The sequence below is a fragment of the Myotis brandtii genome, unplaced genomic scaffold (genome assembly GCF_000412655.1).
Source record: "Myotis brandtii unplaced genomic scaffold, ASM41265v1 scaffold299, whole genome shotgun sequence".
Taxonomy (NCBI): Eukaryota; Metazoa; Chordata; class Mammalia; order Chiroptera; family Vespertilionidae; genus Myotis; species Myotis brandtii.
In genome coordinates this window covers 1,144,305-1,172,003 of record NW_005361430.1, presented here as the reverse complement: position 1 = coordinate 1,172,003, position 27,699 = coordinate 1,144,305, and the positions used below count along the sequence as shown (strand labels likewise).

Here is a 27,699-nt window from a genome sequence, read left to right as displayed (position 1 = left end):
TCCCTCACTAACCCCCCTGCCAGCCTGGTCACCCTACGCAGCCTGCTTGTTCAGTCATTTGGTCATCCCTCACTAACCCCCCTGCCAGCCTGGTCGTATGCAGCCATCTTGTGAGGACATGAGGGTTAATTTGCATATTACCTCTTTATTATATAGGATTCTTAATAATGGGTATATGTCTTTCAAGTGCACCCAAAATCTCATAACAGTGGACATTTTACCTGAACACTCTCTACAATTATAAAAAGGGGGTATTTATACAGTTAAAGGTGAGCATTACAAAACAAAGTGTGTATTTGTGCAATCAAAGGACTTCTGGTTCCTGGCATTTGAGTTATTTAAAGGGGCCATGTTTCTATCATGGCAATACAGTAAAATAATGAGAAAGATATTCAAGGGCATAGAATAGAATGAAGAACAAGAATCTACAAATACATGAATACCACCCTGCAAATAACTGGATACTTTGAAAACCTGGATTAGTTACTTTAGTTTTAATTTAATGCTACTGTTTCAAGGCATAAAATATATTCTGCTTTTTTTAACATACCCCTTTATGATAGGAGACTCCAATAGTTTAACATAACTGACTCTTTTTAAAATATTTAAAGAATTGCTCTATGTATCTGTCTCTGAAAGAAAACTTGGGGGAGGGGTACATCCTGAGCTTATTATAATTTTTCTGTAACAATCTAGGATAATGGGCACTTAGCAGATGCTAATCTAATAAACTCTGTTTAGACTATTCTTCCTCTAAAGTGTAAGTGTTCAAACTATATCACAGAACTTTTAGTTTCAACATTAATCAGTTCAAATTAATTTAATTTTATTATTCAACATCCCTAACCTTTTTTTTTATAATCTATAGAATGGTGAAAATAAATATATCATTTGGTTGAAATAAAGATTTAAAAATATAAAATGCACCATAAATGTACATAGCTGTCATATAACAAATATTTTTTCTCTTCTGACTTACTCATTTCTCTTTTCTCCTTCATTTTTTCCTTTGGGCTATGGATAATGATCCTTTCTGTGATGAAATGTGGGAGAGGCAATAAGAAAGCACATTTTCCCTCTACTCTTGGAGAAGGCATTTGACATGACACAGAGGAAAAAATAAACTGAAATTTCCCTATGTGTTCAAAGGCTAGCTGTTACAATGACAATTTATTTTTGTTCTACATATTTTTGTATGTTCACCATATTCTCTCTAAAGTTTAGAAATAGCATTTTTTATGTTAACTACTTTAATTTTGCAAGGAAAATAAACAACAAAAAATGTTTCAAATTCAAGGAGTAAAAAAAATGTCATAAAATGATTTTGCTTTTTTTAATTCTGTGGTTTTTAAAAATTTTCCATTGCAATTTCAGCTGAAAGAAGTTTGAATAGACAGTTTAATTTTCCATTTAAGCCTCTCTATTACTATTAAGCTACATCCATGCAAATGATTTTATCTTTTATCTCCTTCTTAATACACAGATAGTAATCATTTTTGCTGAATTTCTTAGAAATTTTTAATTAAATAAGTTTCCAGTAAACACAATTGATAATCAATGATTATGATAACCTTAGAGGCATCACACAGAAAAGGAAAAAATAATATAATTACTTGGAGAAAGGTGCTTACAATAGAAAACATTAATTTTTGGTGACTAGGCTAACATAGCAAATTTAATAATTATATTATGATGTGTTCCAGAATTAGGTAAAGTTATATTAAAAATCTGTGAGATGATGGAAAATAATCTTAATGTGTGAGAAAAAATACCCAAGAATGATATTATGCCCAAGAATAACAGCTAACTTTACTTCTTTGCACCCAAATGGCTGTAAGAGTGTGAAAAGTCCCATAATCTTTTTCTTGCATTTTTCTCTCTGTAAAATTCAAATCTTAATATTTATGTATTCTAATTTTAGAATAATCGTGTGAAGGTCCATTATATAATATGGAATTTTACTTCACTAGGAGAGAAGCTCTGAAAACATCCCAAAGTACTATGATTATAACTCATTACTATTTCACTTTAATGACTAAGGCTATCATACATCTCTATGGGAATCAAAGTCTCCAGTTTATGTGTTAATTATACTGACCATCTCAAAACATTTAATACATCTCTCATAACTCTTGTTTAGGCCAGTAACAAAGAATAGGTATTAAATCTGAATGGGTGAGATGAAATAACAACAAAGTAGCTGAAATTTCTTTTAGCTTTAGCGACTGGGTAAATATATTAATGCAAAAGAAAATACTTGAAATAAATTGAAGATGTTAGTGTAAATTGAAACTAGCATTTTCATTTAGAATATTTAGATGACAACTATTTTAAGGTCAACATATTGTATGATGTAAGTGTAAAAAAAAGTGAGTAATGATGAAACCAGAGTAAAAGTTCTATTTCATTAAATGACTTAAAATACCAAAGATGAAAGAAAAGAAGCTTTGTGAGGCAAGAAGTACATCTTATCTGATATTCAGGAAATTTGCCATCAACTTGGTCCAGCATGGACAGCTTATAGACGCCTAGGGAATTGGAAAGGGAGACTCAAGCAGATAGTGTATTTGAAAATGTCCTACTTATCTTTTTTGGAATCTGTTATAATTTAATCATCTTGAAATATGAGAGTTAACATATCCAGAGAAAGGTGATAAATGAATAAACTTAGTTTACTCAACTAAGTTTAGTTATGTAGGACGTTATTTTGTGGAAAACTGTCTGAGCAAGGAACACGGGATCCTATGATGAGCACAGTTCTTGCTTTGAAGGTTAGATGAGAGGGTGAGAAGTGTGAACCAGACAAGCTAACAGGTCATTGTGATAAGTACCAAGGCTGCTGCCCAGGGGACCCTGCAAAGGGCCTCAGGCTAAGGGAAAAACAAGTTTTTTGATGACTAATTTGTGCACCGTGGTTCCAGATGAGTCACAGGGCTGTTGGGGGCAGTTTTAAATACTCTAATTAGGCAAAGTCCAGAGTCCTCCGGAGAAAAAGACCTTGATCTTGGAATCAGAAAAATATCTCTAGGAGAAGGTGTCGATACAACTAGTGTAAGTCAAGAGCAAAAGTATAAAAAGGTATTAAAAGATGAAATTATGAGAAGAGGGGTGAGGTTTTGGAAGGACATTGTATCCAACAAAGTACATATTTTGTGCAGAAGGACTTGGAGGCAAGAGAACACATGGAACTTCCTGGATGTTTCAAAAGAGCACAGGCCTCTAAAAGGTCAGTTAAAAGATGAAAGTCCTAACTTTTAACAATCCACTCTGAGAGAGCAGTGCCCTGAGAATAACCCCATTTCAATTCTCGGACTCTTCTAGGTCAGATAGGGAAGGGAAAGGTCAATGGAATCCAGCGCCATCATGGAGCTACAGAACAATGGGTATTCTTAACGCTCTGACGCCTTATGTCCAGGTGTGAGCTTTACTTTGCAAAATAAAACAAAATCCTAAGCACATTCTCCGAATGTTTTTGTTCAGAGCCTGGTTTTCAGGAGTTTTTTTTCTTTTTTTCATAAACCTCTTTCAGGGGATAGAATTGAGAGAGAGAGAATAAAAATATACCCTCTTTTTGTGTCAATCTTGGGCCTGTGAGAAATGATGCAAAACCAAGTACTATGTATAGGTAAAAATAGGGACTTAAATGGTACACAGCAAATCAAGACAGTGCTTAGTTCTTGGGAAGGAAGACAGAACCTGAAACAGAGAATCAGCTTTATATATTCGCTATTTAAACAATCAGAAAAATTGGAAGAAAATATTAGCATTTATTAACTTGGGTCATGAGTAACAAGGTTTATTGTATTATTTTCTATTATCTGCTCTCTTTAAAAAAAAAATAATAATCAGGTGCCTCTTAGCTCATGTTTGGCTCTTGAGGGGCCCATATGCTCATCTTAGTCTCTTGCCAAACTCACAAACCTCTGTTCAGCTGGGGAAGCAAAAATTAACATCTCCTCTTTTTGCAGTTTCACTAATTTCATGATCATGCCCCTTCAAGGTGGGTTGATTTCTAATGTGATCATTTTAATGTTAACTTAATGTACAATCAAAGCAAAAGAGATGAAATAAAATGCCCTTATTATCTATTAGTACAGGATGAAAAGATTTTTTAAATAAAGTGCTATAATATGTAGCAAAAGATTGTCATGTATTTGCTATTTTAGTTTCTAAGAAAATTATTTCGGAGACTGGATATATAAATCTAAAAAGAAAGAAATGGGGAAAAGCAAGTTAGTTTGCTTCTCATTGTAATTTTGATTTAATGATGTCTCATCGGATTGTGAGTCAGAGGCAGGAGACTCATGATCATTGTTCACCACAGCAGCTGCTGTGCTCAAACCTCCTTCGTTGTCCGGGATTTCTACAAGCTTCTGCCCTTCTCTCAAAAGCTCAAGGTAATGTGGACATCAATGATTGGTGTGTACACAATATAAAAAGAAATTCTAAAATAGTAGAGAAATAGCTGATTGTTGAGTGCCAGATTTCTGTTCTCTAGCATTATTTCCCAACTTAAAATCCAACCAACACAGCACCAAAGGGCCCCTTTCTCTCTCTTTTCTGACGTAGAGGTGTTCCACTCCCCGCATCACAGTATTTTATCTTTGTGAATCTGATAGACTGGAATACGAAGAAATTGGCTGAATAATATTTTGTGTCAGATACTGTGCTAAAAGCTTTCCTGTCATTCAACCAGTTATTAGCTCCATACTGTAAGTGAGCAGACAGGTTTAGAGACGTTCAGAGAATCACCTGTAGTTACACAGCCATTAAGCTGTAGAACTGAAATCTAAACACAGTAAGTTAGGACTCCAGAGTCCAAGCTTTCAACCACTTTGTTAGACCTCTTCCTAGTGTAGTTTTTAAGCCACATCTGTTTGATGACTAAGGAGGTTGAACGTCTATTGATCAAGAAAACTGCCCCCTAAGCCCCTTGAAGGAGAGACAGTATAACGTAGTGATTGAAAGCACAGAACTTGACATCAGATGCCCTGTATTCCAATCTGTTGTCACCATGACCACAAACAAATTGCTCTCTGAAGTGAAAATGATAATATCCCTACCTCCTATGGGCATGGTGAAGAGTAACTGTGATAGATAAAATATTGAATGCTTAGCTGTGTGGCTAGTACATCATAAGCAAATAATAAACATACAAGTAATCAAATATACATTGTTTTGTTAGGAAGGATACCAAATTAAGAGTTGGGTCCTCAATGAAAACAAATTTTAGGGGAGCCAGAAAATAGAACAAAGACTTAAAAAAAACTCTCTGCATTCCCTGTGCCTATTATATTTTATGCACAACCTTAAAGAACATTAATAGTCACCAGTTGCTACTTGATTTGTACCTGTTAGACCTAAGATTGGACCAGAAACACATTGATTCATTGATTCATTCAGTATTAATTGATTTCAAGCCCTATGCTAGATACTGTGTAGTCAGAACTCTGAGACTGTGCTATCATGAAACTATAATCTGGACATTCATCAAAATCTCTTTATATGTGCCAGCAGATGATAGTAAATGAATATTTCTGTAACATAAAATGACAAAGTCATCTGATAGTATGTCATGAACTATTTCAGTTTTGTATAATTCCTTAGAAAGTTTGTGTGAGTGTACTCAGATTTCTTTCAGAGATTCACAAAATGATAGATACATTTTTTTTCTTGTTCCTCAGGGCTCATCAACATACCTGCAGTAGCCCTTGGAATATTCTCTGGAGGGATAGTAATGAAAAAATTCAGAATCGGTATATATGGAGCTGCAAAAATCTACCTGGGATCATCAGTCCTTGGGTACCTCCTATTCCTTTCCCTGTTTGCACTGGGCTGTGAAAACTCTGATGTGGCAGGATTAACTGTCTCCTACCAAGGGTATGTTCACTCATGAAATAATCTGAAAAGATTGGCTTGCTTAATCAAATTAATTTTTCATAGAGTTTCATAATAAGATAATTTGATTTCTAACCATCATCGCCATGGAAAGGGGATAATTGTTCTATTGTTCCATAACTGATGATATTTATGACATGAAAGTTATAATTGTCACCAAAATCTGTCATCTCTTTTGAATTTGAATGTCTTAAAGAAATATAAAAAAAGCTAAACCTACATCTTACTTTAGGGCAGCAACCTAATAGTGGACAATTCAAACTTTGAATCCTCTTCCCATTCTTTTTTTTATATACATTTTATTGATTTTTTTACAGAGAGGAAGGGAGAGGGATAGAGAGCTAGAAACATCGATGAGAGAGAAACATTGATCAGCTGCCTCCTGCACATGTCCTACCGGGGATGTGCCCGGAATCAAGGCACATGCCCTCGACCGGAATCGAACCTGGGACCCCTCAGTCCGCAGGCCGACGCTCTATCCACTGAGCCAAACCGGTGCTGGCCTTCTTCCCATTCGTAGTGAAAAGACATTGTATGGGTTATTTAATAGAATCCAGCTTCAATTTTCCCATTTAAAAATAGAAGTAATTACTGCCTTTTAAGGTTTTGTAAGACTTAAGCAAGATAGCATATGTGAAAGTGTCCAGTATTGCCTGGCACAAAATATATATGCCATTCATGGAAACAATTGTATTTTTTTTCTTTGACCATCACTGGGAACGTCTCCATGCCACCCTTTGGGGTCTTTGTTGTATTCAAATCAGGTAAAGTTTCAGGAGACAATTCTATTCCTCAACCCAGTGACCCACATGGCAGCTCTCTTTAGTTCTTTGCAGTTGGCCAAGAGAACTTACTGATACTCTCAGGCCTATGACATCCCTATGGGTGTGTGATTAAGTTTCTTGACTTCCAGAGTCTATCTCTCTTTTTTAAAAAATTAAAAGTATAGTAGACATACAATAGTATATTTTTTCAGTTGTACAACATAGTGATTCAACATTTATATACCTTATGATTTGATCACCATGGTAAATCTAGTAAGCATCTGTCACCCTACAAAGTCAGTATTATATAATTGACTATATTCCCTGTGCTGTACATTACATCTCTGTGACTTATTTATTTTAACACTTGAAATTATTACCTTTTATTCTCCTTCACCTTTTTCACCCATTTCCCCACCACCCTCCCCTCTGTCAACCATCAGTTTGTTCTCTCATCTATGAATCTATTTCTGTTTTGTTTTGTTTGTCCATTTCTTTCTAATGGAGTTTTTTTTTAGATCCCATATACAAGTAAAGTCATATAGTATTTATTTTTCTCTGTCTGACTCATTTTACTTAGCACAATTCCCTGTAGGTCCATCCACATTGTCAGACATGACAGATTTCATTTCTTTTCATTACTGAGTAACATTCCCATATATCTCACATTCTCTTTATTCATTCATCTATCGATGGATATCCAGGTTGATTCCAAATCTTGGCTATTGTAAATAATGTTGCTATACACTTAAGGGTGCTTATATCTTTTACAATATGTGTTCTCATTTTCCTCAGATAAATATCCCTAAGTGGAATCTATCACTCTTAAGGCTGGGTCTTGAAGAAACTATTTTGCCTTCTCTTCAAGAGTCCTTATAATCACTGTCTTTGAACATGAGTTTCCAGAGGCAGCTCTTTTTATCCATCCACCTACCTCTACATTGTTGGTTTAAAAAAATGATCAAGCCACTCCTGTATGCCATGCCAGCCTTCCTGGTTGCACCTGCCTGACTGACTAGAAGTACCTGTGGCTCAAAGGTCAATGCTTCTAACATTACTTTCTGTTTCCTGCAGGTTCAGCTGCTTCTTGCTTACTGCTTGCTTTCCAACTCTTTCCCTATGCTTTCTTCCAAGCTGACTTGTCTTGTCTCCATTTTTCAATCTCCATCACCTTCATTAACTCAGTTTCTCCTATTGTCAAGGGAACATCAGTTATACTTTTGTTATTGAACATGTACAGAAAAATTAATGAATGCAAAGTTCTTATACCCTGCTTCTGGAAGTTATCACACTAATGTTAGACTTCCCTAAGTGTAGCATCACCTTAGTAACAGTCAGCAATGTAGATTAAGAACAATAATTATAAACAGGAATTACATGAAGATTCTGGAGAGAGTAGAAGTCTTGTGCTATCTTTATCCCTATAATCCTCATAGTAAATGGACAGTGGTAAAGTACTTTGTATTTTGCAATTTACAAAATATCTTGACTTTCAGTATCTTCCTTGTATCCTCAGAACACCTTGTGAGGTAAATTTTGTTATTCTTGTTTAAAGGAAATTAAGTTTAGAAAGGTTAGTTTGCTTCCTCAAAGTATAATAAATTTCTGCAACGCCATGCTCTCTGTAAGACAAAAGCAACACATAAACAGACATGAATAGCAAACTTTTGAAGTTCATGTTAAAAGTATAACATTTTAGTATAAAATATTTATAATGATCTATATTATAAAAGGGTAATATGCTAAATAAACCAGACATCTTCCAGATGTCCTACCAAACAAAGCCACGGTGGCAGGGGCTGAGACAGAGGCAGTTAGGGGCGATAAGGCTGGCAGGGGAGAGCAGTTAGCAGGCTGGCAGGGGAGGGCAGTTAGGGGCGATCAAGCAGGCAGGCAGGCGAGTGGTTAGGAACCAGCGGTCCTGGATTGCGAGAGGTATGTCCGGCAGTCGGACATCCCCCGAGAGGTCCTGGATTGGAGAGGGTGCAGGCCAGGCTGAGGGACCACCCTTCTCCCACCCCCACTCCAACCCCTGGAATTTCATTCATGCACCAGGCCTCTAGTTTTATTATAAAAATATTTAGAATAGAACATAAATGTTATTAAATTAATAGAAAATAATATGTTTATTACATGAATACTAGCCCTTAAAATTACTCATCTTAAAAGATTATAACTGCATTGAAATAATGCCATCATTCTTTAAAATATTCTAAAACTCTTCTTTTGCTTTCAAAAATATTCTCAACAATGGCACTGAGTTAGCCTATAAGAGTAGCTTTGCTATTGGAAGCAACCAAAAAAAATTGCAACATCACTGGGGAAGTCTGTCCCCTCCCAGCTTGACTATTTTGAAAGCAAATTTCATTTGAATATAAACATCCTGGCATATTTGATAAAACTCATAATTACAATTTTAAACAACTCCATTGGCAACACATCCTTCTTAAAAACCACGTGTGCAATTAGTTTCTCCATCAAGATTGCCCTAGGTGATACATTTAACTTACCTTCATTAACATAAAATAATTGGCCTTATAAAATACAACCTGCTCCCCAGGGATCCCCCTGAGTCACTGTGATTCTGGACACTCAACAGGAACATTGTCAAGAACCTTTAGATGAGGTAGTGGAAGGAAGAAAGCTGCTTCTGCAATAATGAGGATAAATCTATTGTGAGACAAGAATTTAGAATCCAGAGACTTGTAAGGGTTATAATTTGTCACTAATAAACCTTGAGATTTGAGCAAATTATCTGCCCACTGTGGACATGATCACAACCAGATTCCTTTCAGCTCCATCCTTCTGTGATCTCAGGATTGATAGTGCCCGATTCTAGGCTTTCAGAGGCACATATTGATACTTTCAGCTACTACTGAACAGTCTGTTAACAAGTGATGCCTTATGGAAGGGAATAGAATGAAATATTCCTGTATGATTTGTCAGGAGACCTAGTTAAATACTCTTTCATTTTGTTTGGAGACATCTCAGAGGTCTTTCTTTTTACATTTCAAGTGACCAAATCTATAGCAGTCCTACTAGATAGGATATTACATCAATTAAGAAATTATTATTACAATTATTATAGGAAATAGCTTTCAGAGGGAAGGGTCAAAATGATTGATTCTTTCTCCAAAATAGAGTACCATTTTTTAATTGATTGCTTTACCAAAATCTTGTTTCTTAGCCTACTATGTATCAGGAATTGTTTTTGGTGTTAGTGATACAGAAATGAATAAAACAAATAGTTATCAGTGAGAGTACATGACAGCTTATGTGTGTGTTTTTAAGTTTCTCAATTTTTGTAAAAAAAAAAAGTGGGCAAAGAGAATAAGCAAATAAATAAATTCAAAATGGGAGAGGAAAAAATGAATTATGAAGGGCCAATGGGTGCTAATTAAGGAGCAGATAGAAGAGACATACCACTGTATACGTATACCCATAGAAGAATAAAGAGATATGAATAGGGTAAGGAGAATAAGTATAGGAGGATTCGATAATTCAGGTGAGAAGAAATAGAAGTGAGGGAGAAGGAATTCTTGTACAGATTAAAATGGAAATACAATGAATGAGAGAGAACAAAAGAGAGGGGAAAAATAAGAAAAGACAACCAAAATTAGGTCATGTTAACTGTTCTTAAAAAGCCAGCTTTTTGAGGGCAGATATTGTCTCATTCGTATTTTTAGCCGTCTTCTCCCAAAGCAAGTACTTGGAAGGCTTCCGATAAATGTTTTATGAATAAATAAATGGGTAAGTCATTTTAAAAAGCATGTGAAATAAAGTCAAAAGATTTGGAAGAGCTCCAAACGGTGGGAGGATATGTGGGAGAAAGAAAAGTTAGATGAATTGTCAAGGCATTTATCAGTCAGATATACACTAATAAGATATGCTATAGATGTTGAAAGTCTGTTGAAATGTTGACTGCCTGACTCTTGTTTTCTTCACCATACCATTAGCAATGCCAATTCTACTGATGTTTAAACAACTCTGAAGGAAATTTACACACACTCCATTTACTATGCATTTAAGTACTGTCAAAAATCCTCTAAAGTTTACTTTTCTGCCTTGTAGCCATTTTCATACGTCTTTGCATAGAAATATATGAGAAGATTCTAGAGGCAATAGACATTAATAAAAAACCGTATTATGTGCAGTTAAAAATCTCTAGAGATAACTTTTAAAAGAATGCTATTCTTGGTGGCTGGTCTCACATTTAATGATCAGAAGCTAATATTTCTAATGAGAATTATGTTTCCAAAAGGGAAACGTTGTTGGCAGTGCCATTTGTATCACTCCAGAACATTGATTTTTAAAAATATTAGGTTACTGCCTGCTAAGAGGTAATATTTTATGCTGTTACATTTCTTTTCAGAACCAAACCTGTCTCTTATCATGAACGAGCTCTCTTTTCAGATTGCAACTCAAGATGCAAATGTTCAGAGACAAAGTGGGAACCCATGTGTGGTGAAAATGGAATCACATATGCATCAGCTTGTCTTGCTGGCTGTCAAACCTCCACCAGGAGTGGAAAAACTATTGTAAGAAATCTTCCCTAAAGTGTGTACCCATGGGCCTGAAACAATATGTAACTATACAAGTCTATGGGGGTAGGGCTCAGGGGCCAACCCAGAATCAGACCACACTGGTAGGAACCCTGGCTCTTACTCTGCCCTTGTTTTTATTTATTTATTTTATTTGTTTTTTTATTGTTAACAGTATTACAGATGTCCTTCATTTTTCCCCCTTTTGCCCCCCCCACCCCAGGCCTTCCCCACACTATTGTCTGTGTCCCTGGGTTATGAGTATATATTCTTGGGTTAATCTCTTCCACCCACCTCCTCACTGAGATGTTATTCTGTGCCCTTGTTTTCTTGTGTGGAGATAGGAAATATTATCATCATGAAGAAACTAGAGTTGTTGAAAGAATTAGGCTAAGAATTAAAATCATGGAATGGGCAGGATGAGCTTGGTAGTTATGCAGTCTAATTCTCTCATTTTGCTTTTAAGGAATATTATTCTTGAATGAGAAAGTCGAAGTCGTAAGATCATATAATAAGATCTGTATTGGGATCCATGTCTGCTGACCCCACCACCAATGGTTTTAGGGACGGGACCAATAGAGGTCAGTGTTAGGAAGGCTAGCCTAAGAGGTCTAGACCCAAGGGTCAGGAATCTGTTTTTGAGAAGGTTGATGTCTCTGGGACTGCTCCTCCTGAAAAATCAAGCCAGTTTGTGTAATCAAGAGTTGGTGACTGGAATGAAGGGTTCCTCTAGGATGGAAGAGGAAGATGAGGTTGGAAATATAGATAGAAAACCAAGGGTTTTATGTACTTCATTATTAACAGACTCATCCCCCTAATCACACCTTCACATTCCTACTCAAACACAGACTCTTCCTCATATCCGCTGTGTATACTGCACAGTGGTCAGGTGGCTTTGTACTGTGGCTGATGAGATCTGCCTGTATTTGATAGTCCTACAGGGCTGAAAATAAACACACATATATTTACACATGCTTGTCTACAATAGGAGAATGCTTAGGCAAACACTTCTGCAGACACAGAGTAATACTTTGATTTCCTCTCTGTTTATTGCTATTTTAACATTTTATTCAGAACATAAAGAATTAGTCTCTAGCAATAGTAAGTAAGACTTCCCTCCCATCTGAAATCTCAGTTTTCACCTTCCATCCCTTTTCATCTTTCTTTCCTTTTAATTCTTTTTTCGTTCAGCCACTACTTTTTGCAAACAACTGCTTCAGCAAAAACAGTTGTTTAATTAGAGCTCCATTTATTGAAGACATTGCATGCCAGGGACTAAGAGAGGTGTTTTAAAAACAAACTCACATTTAAACATTATTTCCTCGAGTAGATGGGTATTATTTTATTGGTTTTCTTCATGTGAGAACTGTGGCACTGAAATACAAGGGATGCCTAAAACTCACATATCTAGTGAAAGACAGTCAAGATTAAAAAGCTTTTTACCTGACATTAAAAAAAATCTCTATTGTTCTCTTTCTTGAAAAGGAAATGCTACCTTTATTTCACTGTTTATCTAAAAATTCACAAACTTTTCTGTGATAAAAATGACAACTTATATGTATATATTCATACATGAAATTTACAGAAATAAACTGATAAGAGATTATTAAAGTTGCTTTTCTGTCCACAATTAAGTTGAGTTTTATTTCTCAGAAGATTTTTTTCCTAGTAACCACTATAAATGTCATATCCTCAAATTTTGCCTCTTTATTTAACAAATTTTTCTTGAATGCTTAAGAACCTATTTGGGGCTATAGATGTGAAATGATGACAAAGCTGACAATTTCTGTCAAAGGTGACATTTTAGTGAAGATACATAGTTAAAAATAAATGATTATATATTATTCTAACAGGTAGCAATAAGCACTGTGAGGAAAAGAGGAGTGAGGATAAAAGGGTGGAGAGATGGGGGTATTATTTTGAATGGGTGATCATGGAAGCTCTCTTTAATGAAATATCTGAGCAGAGACGTATGGTGTATATGCCAGCCATGGAGCCACCTAGAAGAGCTGCCCAGAAAAGAAAACAGCAATGAAGCATGGGTAAACTCGCCATGTTGAGGCTTGACAAGGGCATGATGGAAACCCATGTGTGTGGCTGAAGCAGGAGGAGAAGGGAAAAATCATTGAGCAGTCAGTTCTGAGTGGAATCCAGGGGCTACATCATACACCATGCATAAGCCACTTTAAGGATTTTGGATTTTATACAAAGTACTAGAGGCCCAGTGCATGAGATTCGTGCACTGGGGGTGGGGGTCCCTCAGCCCGGACTGCACCCTCTCACAGTCCTGGAGTCCTCGGGGGATGTCTGACTGACCGCTTAGGCCCGCTCCCCACCGATAGTCAGACATCCTTAGTGCTGCCGCGGAGGAGTGAGACGCTCCCGCCACTGCCGCTGTGCTCGCCAGCCATGAGCTGGCTTCTGGCTGAGTGGCGCTCCCTCTGTGGGAGTGCACTGACCACCAGGGGGCAGCTCCTGCATTGAGCGTCTGCCCCCTGGTGGTCAGTGCGTATCATAGCAACCAGTCATTCCACAGTTCGGTTGATTTGCATCTTACCCTTTTACTATATCCTATATTATATCCTATATAATAAAAGGCCAGCCGCCATAAGCATAACAACCAGAACAACCAGAGACCAGAACCACCACGGCCCCACGCCAGGCTGGCCCCGTCCCCAAGCAAGCAGTTAGGGATAATCAGGCAGGCAGGCAAAGTGATTAGGGGTGATCAGGTAGGGAGACCAGTGGTTAGGGGCGATCAGGTAGGCAGACAGCTCCTTGCCGGCCTGGCCCCGCCCCCAAGCAAGTGGTTAGGGGTGATCAGGCAGGCAGACCAGCAGTTAGGGGTGATCAGGTAGGCAGACAAGTGGTTAGGGGAGATCAGGTAGGCAGGCCAGCAGTTAGGGGTGATCAGGTAGGCAGATGGTCCCTTGCAGGGCTGGCCCTGCCCCTCAGCAAGCAGTTAGGGGTGATCATGTAGGCAGGTGAGTGGTTAGGGGCGATTAGGTAGGCAGATGGCCCCTTGTAGGGCTGGCCCCGCCCCTTAGCGAAGAAAGAGGGAGGCCCAGGCCACCAGTGGCAACTCTGTGGCAGGTGTGCAGCCGGCCAGCAATTGCCTCGCAGAGGGAGGCCCAGGCCAGCCAAGCCATCGCACCCCACACCTGTCACCTGCAGAGAGATGCCACTGGTGGCAGGGGAGTGGGGGGCAGCGCTGCACCGATGGCAAGCAGTGGCAGCAGTGGGGGTGGAGTCAGCTGCCTGCAGCCTGGGGAAGAAAAGCCCTGATAGGCCCTGATCTCAGGCCAGGCCTAGGGACTCTACCTGAGGGGTCCCAGATTGTAAAAGGGTGCAGGCCGGGTTGAGGGATCCCCCCAAGTGCACGAATTTTTGTGCACCGGGCCTCTAGTAGGATAATAAGAAGCCATTGGAAGGCTAAGAACAATGATGCAATCTGCCTTTTTTTAAAGGCTCATTCGGTTACTGTGTGGAAAACACAATAGTTGGATAAGAGTGGACATAAGTTGAGCATAAAGAGACCATTGAGATAATCAAGGCAAGAAATAGTGATGGTTTAGACTTGGAAGGGGCAGAGAAGGAGATAAGGTACAATTGGATTTAGTAGTATTTGCTGGGAGATAACTCTGTAGGATCATTAGTTTGTAAATCAACCATCAGCTGCCTGGATAATAAAATGTTATCTCTATAAATTTTGCTTTGTTCTATATATTCTAACACAGAAAAATAGAAGAATATTTCCCTATTGTTTACATAATGCCTGTATACTATACTGTAAAGACTTTTACAATAAATATTTATTTTTAACTTTATTTAAGTTTAACTTCAGTAATTGGACTTTTCCCTGTCTTGTTACAGATATTTCATAACTGCACCTGTGTGGGAATTGAAGCCTCTAAATCAGGAAATTCCTCAGGCATGGTGGGCAGATGCCAAAAAGATAACGAATGTCCCAAAATGTTTCTGTATTTCCTTGTAATATCAGTCATCACGTCCTATACTTTATCTCTAGGTGGCATACCTGGATACATATTGCTTCTGAGGTGAACACTGACTCTCCTTTCCCATTTCTAATATAAGACATGCTATAGCCATCTAGAGCAGTGGAATCATCATGATTTCTTATAGCTCACTTAGGAAACATCCCACATCCTCTTTCCACTTTCATACTTTTCCTACATTAGGTTCTTATACAAAAATGTGGTTGAATAGAAGTTTTTCTAGTGAGGAATGTTTGCAAACCATTGGTCTAGAAAGAAATGTTAGTGCCTACATCACTGTAGCCACTAAATCAATATAGTCTGCTCTTTCTAATGCTGGTGATATTAATCAGCATAGACTAAATTTGTTTTAGATTAAATGTGGTTTCACTGAATTATGAATGGTAGTGTTTATATGACTCTTTAAAGGCTCATCTAATATCACAATTTTTTATTTTTATTACTTTGATATGTAGGTTATTTTTCTATGTATTATTACTCTGGCGTGTGTGTGTGTGTGTGTGTGTGTGTGTGTGTGTGTGTGTTTGAATCAATTGAGGATTCTAATCCACAAATATGGTGCTAATGACTCCAAACATTTTTGCTTTTAAAACCCTGAAATAATTTTTTTATTGATTTTTTACAGAGAGGAAGGGAGAGGGATAGAGAGTTAGAAACATCGATGAGAGAGAAACATCGATCAGCTGCCTCCTGCACACTCCCTACCTGGGATGTGCCCACAACCAAGGTACATCCCCTTGACTGGAATCGAACCCGGGACCCTTGAGTCCACAGGCTGACGCTCTACCCACTGAGCCAAACTGGTTAGGGCTGAAATAATTTCTAATACTGTGCACCCCTTTGCATATTTTAAGTGGGCATCTAAAAATCCTATATAATAAAAGCCTAATATTCTGAGTGTCCGGTCGTCTGGTTGTCCCTTCAACCAATCAAAGCATAATATGCTAATGATATGCTAAACCATTCAACTATTCACTATAATGTGCACTGACCACCAGGGGGCAGACGCTCTGACAGGTTGGTTACCTTGCTACTGGGGTCTGGCCAATTGGGACTGAGCAAGACAGGCCAGACACGCCCTGGAGCCTTTCCTTGGCTGGCCAACCTCCCACATACCTCCGTGACCCCAATCATGCACCAGTGGGGTCCCTCAGCCTGGCCTGCACCCTCTCACAATCCGGGACCCCTCAGGGGATGTTGGAGAGCCAGTTTTGGGTCGATCCCACTCAACGCAGGAGCTCTCCCTGGGGGTTAGTGCACTCCCACAGCGGGAGCACCGCTCAGCCAGAAGCCGGGCTCATGACTGGCAAACACAGCAGCAGTGGCGGAAGCCTCTCCCACCTCCGTGGCATTCAAACATTCCCCAAGGGTTCCCGGACTGCAAGAGGGTGCAGGCCAGGCTAAGGGACCCCCCCTGAGTGCATGAATTTCATGCACCGGGCCTCTAGCTTGTTAAGTTCAATAGTAGCTAAGCATTGATTTCCAGTATATTGTAAATAATTGCTATTAAAAATATAATGATTTTAAATGTAGGTCACTCTTTTAAATGTAACCAATGGGATCTAAAGAAAACGGATTAGATAACCAATATCACCTAATTTAAAATCATTTGAAAATCTTTAATAGTCAAAATGTTGCATATTTCTTTCTTCTTGAATTTATAACATCATTCAACTTCCCTATAGACTCTCTTTCTGTTGTAATACAATTTACTAGAGGCCCAGTGCACGAAATTCTCTGGGGCAACCCCTGTTGGTCAGCACACATCATAGCAAACGATTGAACTCCCGGTCTCCCGGTCAAACTCCCAAGGGGACACTTTGCATATTAGCCTTTTATATCTATAGATACTTAAAGACTTGTTATTTACTCTCCTGTCATAGATCTCCATTATAATGTACATAAATTCAAATTTTAAAATGTTTTATAACCAGTATTTTGTAAGAAAATTTTCTTCCTAATTTAATTAGCCTCACAAATATTACTAATATACAGTTAATCAAACTAACCTAAAAATATTACAAATGTAATACAATTATTAAACAAAAAATCAAATTCTATTAGAAACAATTCTTTAATGAGGTAGATTAGATTATTTTAGATTTTACATTGATTAACATATAGGAGAATGAATATTTAGTTTTTATAAAATGAAACTAATCAAAAGGATTGTATACATCTTGAATTTCCTGCAGTTTATATTATAGAAATTGATTTAAAAATATAAATAGGACCTAACATCTACAAATGCTTTTTTGGAAAAAAGTGTAAGGACAGCATGAGATATTTGCATTTTCAAATGGGAGCGTGGGTTCAAAAAGATGGGAAATCATTGACCCAGAGTTCTCAGGCCAGGATTTTTCTTCATGGGTGGCTATTTTTTCCACATCTTCTTACACTGTGCCAAGTAGTTAATGGACCAAATGAATAATCAGGCTACTAGAGGAAGAGTTTTCCTTATTGCCAGTTCCTCAAATGAACCACTCAGTATTTTGACGTAAGAAGGAGATAAATGTCCTTGGATTGAAGGAGAAAAGTTGTGGGTTTTGACTCTTTTAAAGAGGAGACTAAATGAAATTAAAGATATAAAGAACTTAGTACCATGGTTAACACTCAATAGTTATATAACTTTATTACTATTAAAAGCCACAGACCAATCAGCTAAAGCTATTCAGTCATATTAGGATGCTCTTGTTACTTTAGATTTTCTTGAACTTGGCTGAAAAATTCAGGTGTCCACTATTTAGCACAAATACATGCCACAGTGATTGTGATTGTATCAACCCAGATCAATATAATCCTTTGCTTTTAGATCAAAACCACAAAAACTAATTATAGGTTATTAATTCTTTATTGTCACCTCAAATTCTTGCACTATCTTAGAAGATTGTGGGGGTTTTTTGTGTCTTTGTTATTTTGCTGATTAAACATGATTTTACTTTACCCAACGCCATTTGAATGTGTCATGTAGGGCTGATTTACCTTCTAGGAATGTTAACTATAAGCTCCTTGATGCATTGCCTTTAATTTGGCCTAATTTGCCTTCCCTATGCTAGGACACTAGTGGGATCTCCATAAATGCTACTTGAATTCTAGTATCACTTCACATGTGCTAAGTAGATTGTCACTAACATTATTATTTGCTTTAGTGAAATACACATATATATTTGTAATAGTGCTTTTCTTGCTTTTAGGTGTATTAAGCCACAACTTAAATCTTTTGCCTTGGGTATCTACACCTTAGCAATAAGAGTTCTTGGTAAGTATAATCTATGTTTTAAGTATGGTAGCCATCACCTAAAAATATTTGGAATATTTTTCTAAATATTTTTACAGAATTATCATACATAACTGACTGATATAGGTGGTTAGGTCCCTATTCTTTTTACTTTTCTTCCTTCCTTTTTTCCTCCCTTTCCTCCTTCCTTTCCTTGACTTCTCTCTTCCTTTGTTTCAGAAGTATCTATGGCAGTGGGTCAAACTCCCAAGGATGTCTCGACCCTTTAATACAGTTCCTCATTGTGGTGACCCCCAATTTCATTGTTACACATTGAACATAATTAAAGCATAGTGATTAATCACAAAAACAATATGTAATTATATATGTGTTTTCCGATGGTCTTAGGTGACCCCTGTGAAAGGGTCGTTCGACCCCCAAAGGGGTTGCAACCCACAGGTTGAGAACTGCTGATCTATGGAGAGTCAGTGCTTGGGCCCATGTTATAATAAAATGAATCTGTGAGAATAATGCCATTTTTTGTTTAGCAATCTTGTCTCTTCCAGCATTGGTCTATTGTAAAAAACAAAAAACAAACAAAACAAAACAAAAAAACCGTTCCAGCATTGGTCTATTGTAAAAAACAAAAAACAAAACAAAAAACCACTGCTGTTATAGAAGATCCCTCTGAGAGAAAAGCCAAAATGTGAATCAATAAGAAAGGCTAAAGCCTAAATGTAATTTTATCAGTTATTAAAATGGGAGGAATTATTTTGGGCTATTCTCAATGCTAGGATATATCATTTTGGTAGAAAGATCAGATCATTCAATCAAAGCAGTATGGATGATTTTTTAAATGTAATTGGAATTTTTTTCTGACCACTAGATTTTTCACTATGCATTAATTAAAACTCATAGGAAATAATGTGAATGAGTCAGATACGTTTTCTGTTCTTAGTAAGAAAAAAGTGAAACAATCCTAAATGTTTCTCTGTAATTAAACAGAAAAGAATTATCAGGGAGAAAAATAAACTCAGAGCTTTAAAAAAGTCTGTTTTTTGGTTTATATAGATCTTGACATAAAGTGGGTATAATATATGAAGATACAATATAATCCTGATAAAATTGGGGAAACAACCCCTTCCCCCATCTTTGCCTCTGATAACCACAAGTCTGATCTCTTTTTCTGTGAGTTTGGGGATTTTTTGTTTGTTTTTTGTTGTTGTTTTTGATTCCACATGTGAGATCATACAATATTTGTTTTTCTCTGTCTGATCTGACTTAATATCTCTTAGCATGAATATGAATCTCTGATAAGATTAAAGAGTCATTGTAAAGAGGTATGATTAAAAATGTCATCAGTTAAAGATACATACTGAAAGACACAGAAGGGAACTGACATGATGTCTGAGACTTCTCTTAAAATATTTACCAAAAAAGTTTTGGGGGGTTAAGGGAGGTTTGGGTCTGGAGGTAGACTACACAATACTGATAAAATGTTAAGCTTTGTTGAAGTTATTGATATCACATGAGGGTTTATTACATCATCCTCTCTAATTTTGTGAATGTTTGAAAATTTGCTATTATGAAAATTTTAAAACATATACAGAAGTTTGCCAGCATTTGGATTTTTTTTTTTTTTGGCCTTTCTTCACATTATTAAGAGCAATTGAAGTTAGGTATCAACTAAATATTTTTAAGTAGTAAACAACCTATTAAATTGGACAATACATATGAAGAGTGAAATTTTATTTAAGACACCAAATAATCCCAATTGGCTGTTAGCTATATTTAACGAATTGCTCTTCATGTTTATGGGATTTTATGCATAATAGAATCACTAGATTCTTTCTAGATCCTAGAGTCCTTCCTTATCTTCCTAGGAAGGGAGGCACCCTTACAAATGGAGATTTCCTTATAAATGTAAATTTCCCTTTAAAAAGGAAAAAAGAAACTTGTGCCCGGTCTTCAGAGCTTCTCCTGTGTTTCTGTGTCTCAAAATAGCCAGTTCAAAATAATCTTTATACCAGAGGCATATTGGGGGTGGCATGTTCTGGTCGCCTACAGATGCCCTGGTATCTCCAAAGCAGTAATTTTTGGACTGAAAGGAAGTGGTTCCAGATAGTCATTCATTATAGGGTAATCAAAAAGATGTGCATATATTTTTAGCAGCAATTATTTGTTTTTCTCACAGCAGGCATCCCAGCTCCCGTATATTTTGGAGTTTTGATTGACACTTCGTGCCTCAAATGGGGATTTAAAAGATGTGGAAGCAGAGGATCCTGCAGATTGTATGATTCACATGCATTTAGGTACCGTATCAAACTCATTCCCACATCTCAGGGTTATCTCCTCCCAGGTCTGCACCGGCAATCAGCACTAACTTCCTCAAGTCATCTCACTGCTTGTAAGAAAAAGGATAGTCTAATCAAGGAGCCTGTTTTACAGAATAATTCTATTACCATTTAATTACTTGGCTATACTTTTAATTTTCCCCATTCGTAATCTTAACTTGCATTTTTAATGAGTAATCACTAAAAAAAAAATATGACATAAGATTCCAGAATAGAGTAGAATTCTGAAAGTTTATGCACACAAATGAGTAATCCCCTGAAACTCAGAGGCATTTAAATTTAGGTCATATTTTGGGTTTATTTCCATTCTTTTTCAAACGGAGCCAAACTGTCCCATTTACGTCAGCTATCATCCCCCTGGGCCAGAGTTGGATTTGGCTCTAAATCTATCCGGCTTTTATTGCCAAACTGATGTTCAATTATTCCAGTACTTGAAATGCATAAAAGTAAAAGGTTTTCTCTGTGAGTGTGAGTGTGCATGGGGCTGGGGGGCATGGCTTTTTCACTATGGCATCATTCAGTCCAATTCATCAAACATTTAGTCCCCTTATTGCTTAAAGCAATGCTTCAATGGCTTAGAAGCAAGAGTGATTTTTTTTTAAGGTTTAAAATCTGAACATTTTCTAGAGAAAGAAACCTGGTGCTGAGCCATGGAAGTTGGAAGCTGGATGTGGGAGCCAATCCTCTTAAATAAGTTTGTTTGATTTAACAGACTTTGATGTCATGTGAGAATGTACTTTGGTCTTTGAAAGGGAATAGAGTTCAGCTTCACCCACATTTGCTAAGGCTGTTATTCATTTCCATGTAAAGACAGTATACCTCAATCAGAGACTCTGAGTGTCTGTACAAGGTGATCGAAAGGATCATTCAGCCTGTCTTTCCACACCCTCACATCTTATGACAGAATGTAGAACTCCAGGCTTCTCATGGAAGAAACTGATTTAATAATGGTTTATTCTTAAGCCATTATTTTCTACTGAGAGCTCTGATTCCCCCTTAACATTGCCTCTTGCAGTTTTTCTGTATAAGTGAATTTTGGGCAAGGTTCAAGGGTAAGCACGTGATTTATTATTCCAACCCAGACACATTTGAGAGTGAAAGGGGGCACTATTAAAAATTGCCCTGGGACAACACTGCAATAAACTGGCACTGTTTTGGGCAAACAGGGATATGGTCTAAGGAACTAATTTACAGACAGCATGTAAATGATTATGAAATTAGTAGTAACTGAAAATGACAATACTACTAAAAAGTTACTTGATGCAAGCATACTGCCTGAAATAGTCTCATATGTTCAAAGAAAGGCCTTTTATAGCGACTGAATCTGCATTCTTAAAGAAACCATTCTCATGGTATTTTTGTTGATATTGATGGTTTTCACTGGTATTAATATTTATTGAATGCTAGTATGACCTTTCTTTCACCTTTTATTTGAAGTTGGATAGTTACAATAATTAAGACTGAGATTCTCTCTTCTTCTAGGCACATATATCTGGGACTAACTATGCTGCTGGGAATAATGTCCATTTTCTTAAGTATTGCAGTACTGTTCACTTTGAAGAAAAACTATGTTTCAAAACACAGAAGCTTCAGAACCAAGAGAGAAAGAACAATGGTGTCTACAAGAATTGGGAAGGAAAATTGTACTACAAGTGATCACTTACTGCAACCCAACTGCTGGCCAGGCCAGGAAACACAGCTTTAGAAAAATGATGCTTCAAGCCACCTTTTCTATTTTCTGAAGATTCTGCAAGCAAAGTTTAATCAATGTGAACAGTCTTTATCCTTTCTAAACATTTCTACTTTGTTTTTTTATCCTAGGTATTAGGTAATGCATCTGATAATGAATATAATTAATCATATTATAGAAAATATAGATGATGAAGTGAAACTTTTTAATGTATATACGAATCGTTTATATTCATTAGTCATTCTGCTTAATTTTACCTTATGCCCATTGACATATTAGCTCTATTCCTAGTAGAACAATTGTCCCCATAATGTAATAGCTATGTTCAAAGTAAATTTTATACTGAGATACTTGTCTAGGATACGAGAATACTGTTAAAATTTGAACCATATCTTGGCATCCTTCAACTATCACCTTAATGATGATGATGTTGGATGGAGTCAAAACATGTAGAAGAAAATTTCATTTTAAGCTTCTCCTTTCTTTTGAAATGCAATAATTGATATAGAAGTGTATAGAGGTGCCCTAGCTGGTTTGACTCTGTGGATAGAGCATCAGCCTATGGACTGAAAGGTTCTGGGTTCGATTCCAGTCAAGGGCACATGCGCAGGTTGCAGGCTCAATCCCCAGTAGGGGACGTGCAGGAGGCAGCCGATCAATGATCCTCTCATCATTGATGTTTCTATCTCTCTCTCCTCCCTTTCTCTCTCTAAAATCAATAAAAAATATATATTTTAAAAAATGTATAGAGGCAAATGATCTTGGGGGATTTAAATTTTGCATTATTAGCTCTTCTACCATTCATCACCTGTGTTTTGTGTGCAACATTTCAAGTGACGTGGTTGTAAAGTAATCAAATTAAAATTCATATGCTTGATTGCTCTTCTATGAATTCAATGAATTAAAAAATAATGTTAAATACAATCCTGCTCCTATCTTAATGTATGTAGGCAGCTCCAGACTTATGCACATGATGTCATCCTAACACATATTTGCAAGTTGAATTTCTGAACGTGTACAGTAAATGTGGGTGTTATAGCAGGAGTCAGAGGGATGGGTTGATCGGTGTGGTTCCTTTTGGTGCTCTCCCTGGCACCTATCACAGGGCCCAAGGGCTTCTGGGCCAAGGGCTGCTGCCGGTACTGCCTGCCAGAGAGCTCTCTGTTTCTCTGCAAATGAAAAAGTGAAGCCAGGCATTTCCTCCTTGCCAGCTTTCTGGTGCTTCTCTGGCTAGATATAGTCGGTATGGCAGTCCACCATCTTTAACCTTCAGCTCAATTCTGTGCTGCGTTTTTCTTTCTCCATCACTGCTGCACAAGAGGGCCTGGCCCTCCCAAGGAAAGCAGACCTTAATGTGGAGTCCACCCCAGTGGAATCTTGAAATTGTATAAGTCTCGGCAGCCTTTAGAACAAACAGGACAATAAACAAGGAGTCTTTTTTTGAGGCGTGTCATGGAGCCTAAATCCAACAAAAAGGTCCAGCTCAAAAAAACAGTAGCCTTACTCACACACTGGGAGAATTAAATGCAAACGAAATGGTTTGCGGTCTTTTAATTTTTCCTTTATATACCAGTCCTGTGAATATGAACGGAAAAAGCTGGAGATGGAAAGTTTGGGGATGAAGAGCAGAAAAATTCCTTTAAATATTTATTAATTTTGTCATTTAATTTTAATTGGTGATGCCAGGGTGTTTTTTTTTTCATATTTTACTATTTTTAAGATGAAAATAGACTTATGTTTTGTTTCCAGCAGGCCTACCTCAGACCAGCTGCTGCCCTAATAACTTGCAAGCAGGAATACTTTTTGTCATCTGAATATCAATCTTACCCATAGCAAATATTTACCGAATGGGTGAGTGAGTACACTTGTCAAGAGTTTGCTTTGTAGAGGTGCAATTAAAATTCAGGTTCCTCATCCTGTCTCCCACATCCTCTTTATTTTTCAAAGCTTTTTGTAGCAATATCCTGAAAAATAACTACTTTGCAAGTAAATTTCTAAATAGGATCCTATCCAATTTACTCCTGAATAAGTTAAAAAAAATAAAAATTGGCTTAAAGGATGATCAAATGATTTTTTTTATAAAAACACTGAATGTCAATGAAAAGAAAGCATATTTTATGCATAACCATTAATTCAACAGTGGAATTATATACATTCTAAACTCAGTCATGTGGCATAAGAAGGGAATTGAATTTACTAAACAGCACCTTGATATTTTAGATGAGTAAATTCATCTGACAGAAGCAAGCAGGCTTATTATGCCTCAGAAAGCACATGATTTTTTTTTAACAAACCAAGCCCCATTTCAGAGGTCAAAAATATTCCCTCAGCCCCAGAGCCAAACATTAGAGGTCAGGCCTTGACTGACATGTGGGATCCCACAATTGCTCCATGTTCAATGGGCCACTTTATTTCCTTTTTCTACCGCCATGGCCCCTAGAGTTGACTAGCACCTCAGATGAACATCTGATTCACTACAATCTTCAGACAAATAACGCTCCAGCAATATCATTTTATAAATGGAGTGACTTAAATTGGGTTAAATGATTTGCCCAGGGTGGAGGCAGTCAAACTAATGCTGGGTTCTTCCATTACATCATTATGCCTCTAAAGCAGGTAATAAAAACAAATCATCTGAAACCTCTAAAAACAGCTGGGGGAACATTTGTGACCATTAGCATTTAAGAAATCTCCACTTAAATATTACATATGTATACACTCATCCATAAAGGGAGATTGAAAGAATAAATTGACTATAACATATTCTTGGGAATAATAATTGCTTTTATAATTTTTATAGCAACTATTCAATGAAACAATATTAAGCACTTTCCTGATGTGCTGAGAGCGTTAGACACATTATCTCAATTTCAAGGATCAAAAGAACCTTACATGCTAGGTATACTAGTAATTTCTGAGTTTTCAGAGGAAGAGACTGAGGCTTAGAGACTTTTAGTGACTTGTCCTAAGTCAGCAAGTTTTAGTAGTTGGTAGAGCAAAGATTTAAACTAGGGTTTATCACATCCAAATAGCCACATTATGTCTATGTTAATCTATATCCAAATTTGCTGTCTTCCTCTAAGTTTACTAAGTGTTAATCTTATACATCTACATTAGAAACGTTTTAGCATACTAAAACATGCCCATGTTTTGAAAGAAATCAAATGGTACAAAAAGATTTAAAACGAAAAGTAACAGTCCTTTACCCCAACTTCTCTATTCCTCAAAAGCAATTACTTCTAACCAGTTTGGTTTGTTAACTTTTTCTGATGGTTACTTCCATATCTTTAAATAATATGCACATACCATTTTCTTGATTTATTAATTTGGGGCACTATCTATTGATTCTGATAGATCTCAACTAATGTCACTCATCCTTAGTTGTTCTTCCTCTGTTATCTGCACACAGTGAGGTCACTAGTATGAGTTCTTCAAATGTCACATCAATACTTCCATCCATTTCCTGTTTAATAAACATGAAAAGCATCATGTGTTTTCCCACTTTAAAAAATAAAGTTCTTAGAGTTCCCTCTCTTACCTCTGAGTGTCCAAACTTGTGTTCATCTCCCTCTTTCTGTTAGTTGTGCCTTTACTTTTACATTGTCAACAATGATAACATTTTTAGTCAACTCTGTAAACATTAGATCTAGGAAAGGCCTGAATGGTTATGATTAAGATTGACTTCATCTACTGTTGAAGCCATAAAACTTCATTAGAAAAAAGAATGAGTAGTGAATGTAAAATGCAATTGAAAAAAAAAATGAATAAAAAAGAATGAGTAAGAGAGGGGGGAAAATTTAATAAGGAGGACTTCCTCTGAACCAGGCAATAGAGGCACATTAATGTATTTAAATGTTAATAGATGTGATGTAAAATATGTTTGATGTTTGAACAATTTTGGAACATGTTGAGTTAGTGATACTCTCATATGACTTCAGAATCTCTCAGATTCTTTACTATGACGATGTACAATGCCATTCTCCTAAAGAGGATGTGGCATTAAATCCACTTTTTTATTAGCAAGTCTTGGATCTAATTAATTTTCAATGCAAGACAGTATTTGGAAAACACAATTTTATCCTCCTTTTTAATTATTTTGCAATCTTTATTGGCTTCTGGTATCAGGATGATGCAGTTTTATAAAATTAACTAGAAAACTATTTCTTTTTTAATGTTTTGGAAAAAGATTTTATAGCATAGGAATTATCTATTTCTTTAACAATTGAAAGAATGTTTTTAGCCTTTTTAAGAAATACCTTGAAAAGTTTTGATTAGTTATGTCGCTTTTTTAAATATGTTTTTATTGATTTTAGAGAAAGAGGGTATTGTATACTTGGATTTGTCATTTTTGTGTATTATGTTTATCAGAAACTGGTATCATCAGAAGTGTCAAAGAAATGGCTGTTGGATTCTGTTTCTTTGCTAACTGATTATTTTTTGTTTTTTGCTTTAATTATTTTCTTCCTTCTGTTTCCTTGAGGCACGCTTAAGACAATCTTTACCTAAATTCTTGACTTGTTGTCTTATAACTGTATGTTCTAGCTTAGTAATGAAAACAATATACCTTAACATGCAGCTTTGTTTATAACCCAAAAAGTTTGCCATGCTGCAGTACCAGTGATGTTTTTCTAATTGTTTACAAATGCATTCTTGATTTCCTATTCGCTTAAAAATTCCTATTTCTCTAAAAGAATGATTTAAAATATTTCTATGTGTGGATATTTTAATTTAAGCTTATCTTTTAATTTTTAGATTAATCACATTTATAATATGGGAGTATAGCCTATTCAATTTATCTTTTTGGAAATTTATTGAAGATTTAAGACCAGAAACCATAAAATATATGGTACATATAAATATCCCCGAGTTTTGTAACAGACAAAAAAAATGACATAAGAAGTATCAACTTTTGAAACCTATATAGTTTTGTGAACCAATGTCATACCAATAAATTCAATTTAAAAAAAGAAGTGTCAACTTTGAAAAGGAGGAGTCAAATGATAACCATTCACAGGTACTCCCATCACCTCCTGAGAAACATCTAGAGAGCCAGCTGAACAAACTAAACCAGACTTTGGTAAAGAAGGCTAGTTATACCATAAACATCAAGCAACTAACTACTTAGCTAAATCTGTTATACATAAAATGGAATGAAAAATCCTAAGTAACCTTTTTATAAAATAAAATAGAATAAAACATTCCAAATTATAATAACAACA

The 27,699-nt window shown here is 36.6% G+C and overlaps 1 protein-coding gene across 3 annotated transcripts in view; it reads left to right on the top strand.

The window, feature by feature from the left end:
- Nucleotides 1-23,070, top strand: part of SLCO1C1 (solute carrier organic anion transporter family, member 1C1) — a 51,045-nt gene extending 27,975 nt beyond the window's left edge. Inside the window, exons 10-15 of one of the 3 annotated variants that reach the window (XM_014542352.1) lie at nt 5,685-5,880; nt 11,035-11,200; nt 15,077-15,261; nt 18,414-18,478; nt 20,634-20,748; nt 22,273-23,070. In XM_014542352.1, the coding sequence (XP_014397838.1) occupies nt 5,685-5,880; nt 11,035-11,200; nt 15,077-15,261; nt 18,414-18,478; nt 20,634-20,748; nt 22,273-22,495 (950 nt within the window). In that variant the 3' untranslated portion in view covers nt 22,496-23,070. Of the gene's footprint in view, nt 1-5,684; nt 5,881-11,034; nt 11,201-15,076; nt 15,262-18,413; nt 18,479-20,630; nt 20,850-22,272 lie in introns of all 3 variants that reach the window. The other 2 variants (XM_005869579.2, XM_014542353.1) reach the window with 2 other exon arrangements.
- Nucleotides 23,071-27,699: the final 4,629 nt, after the last annotated feature.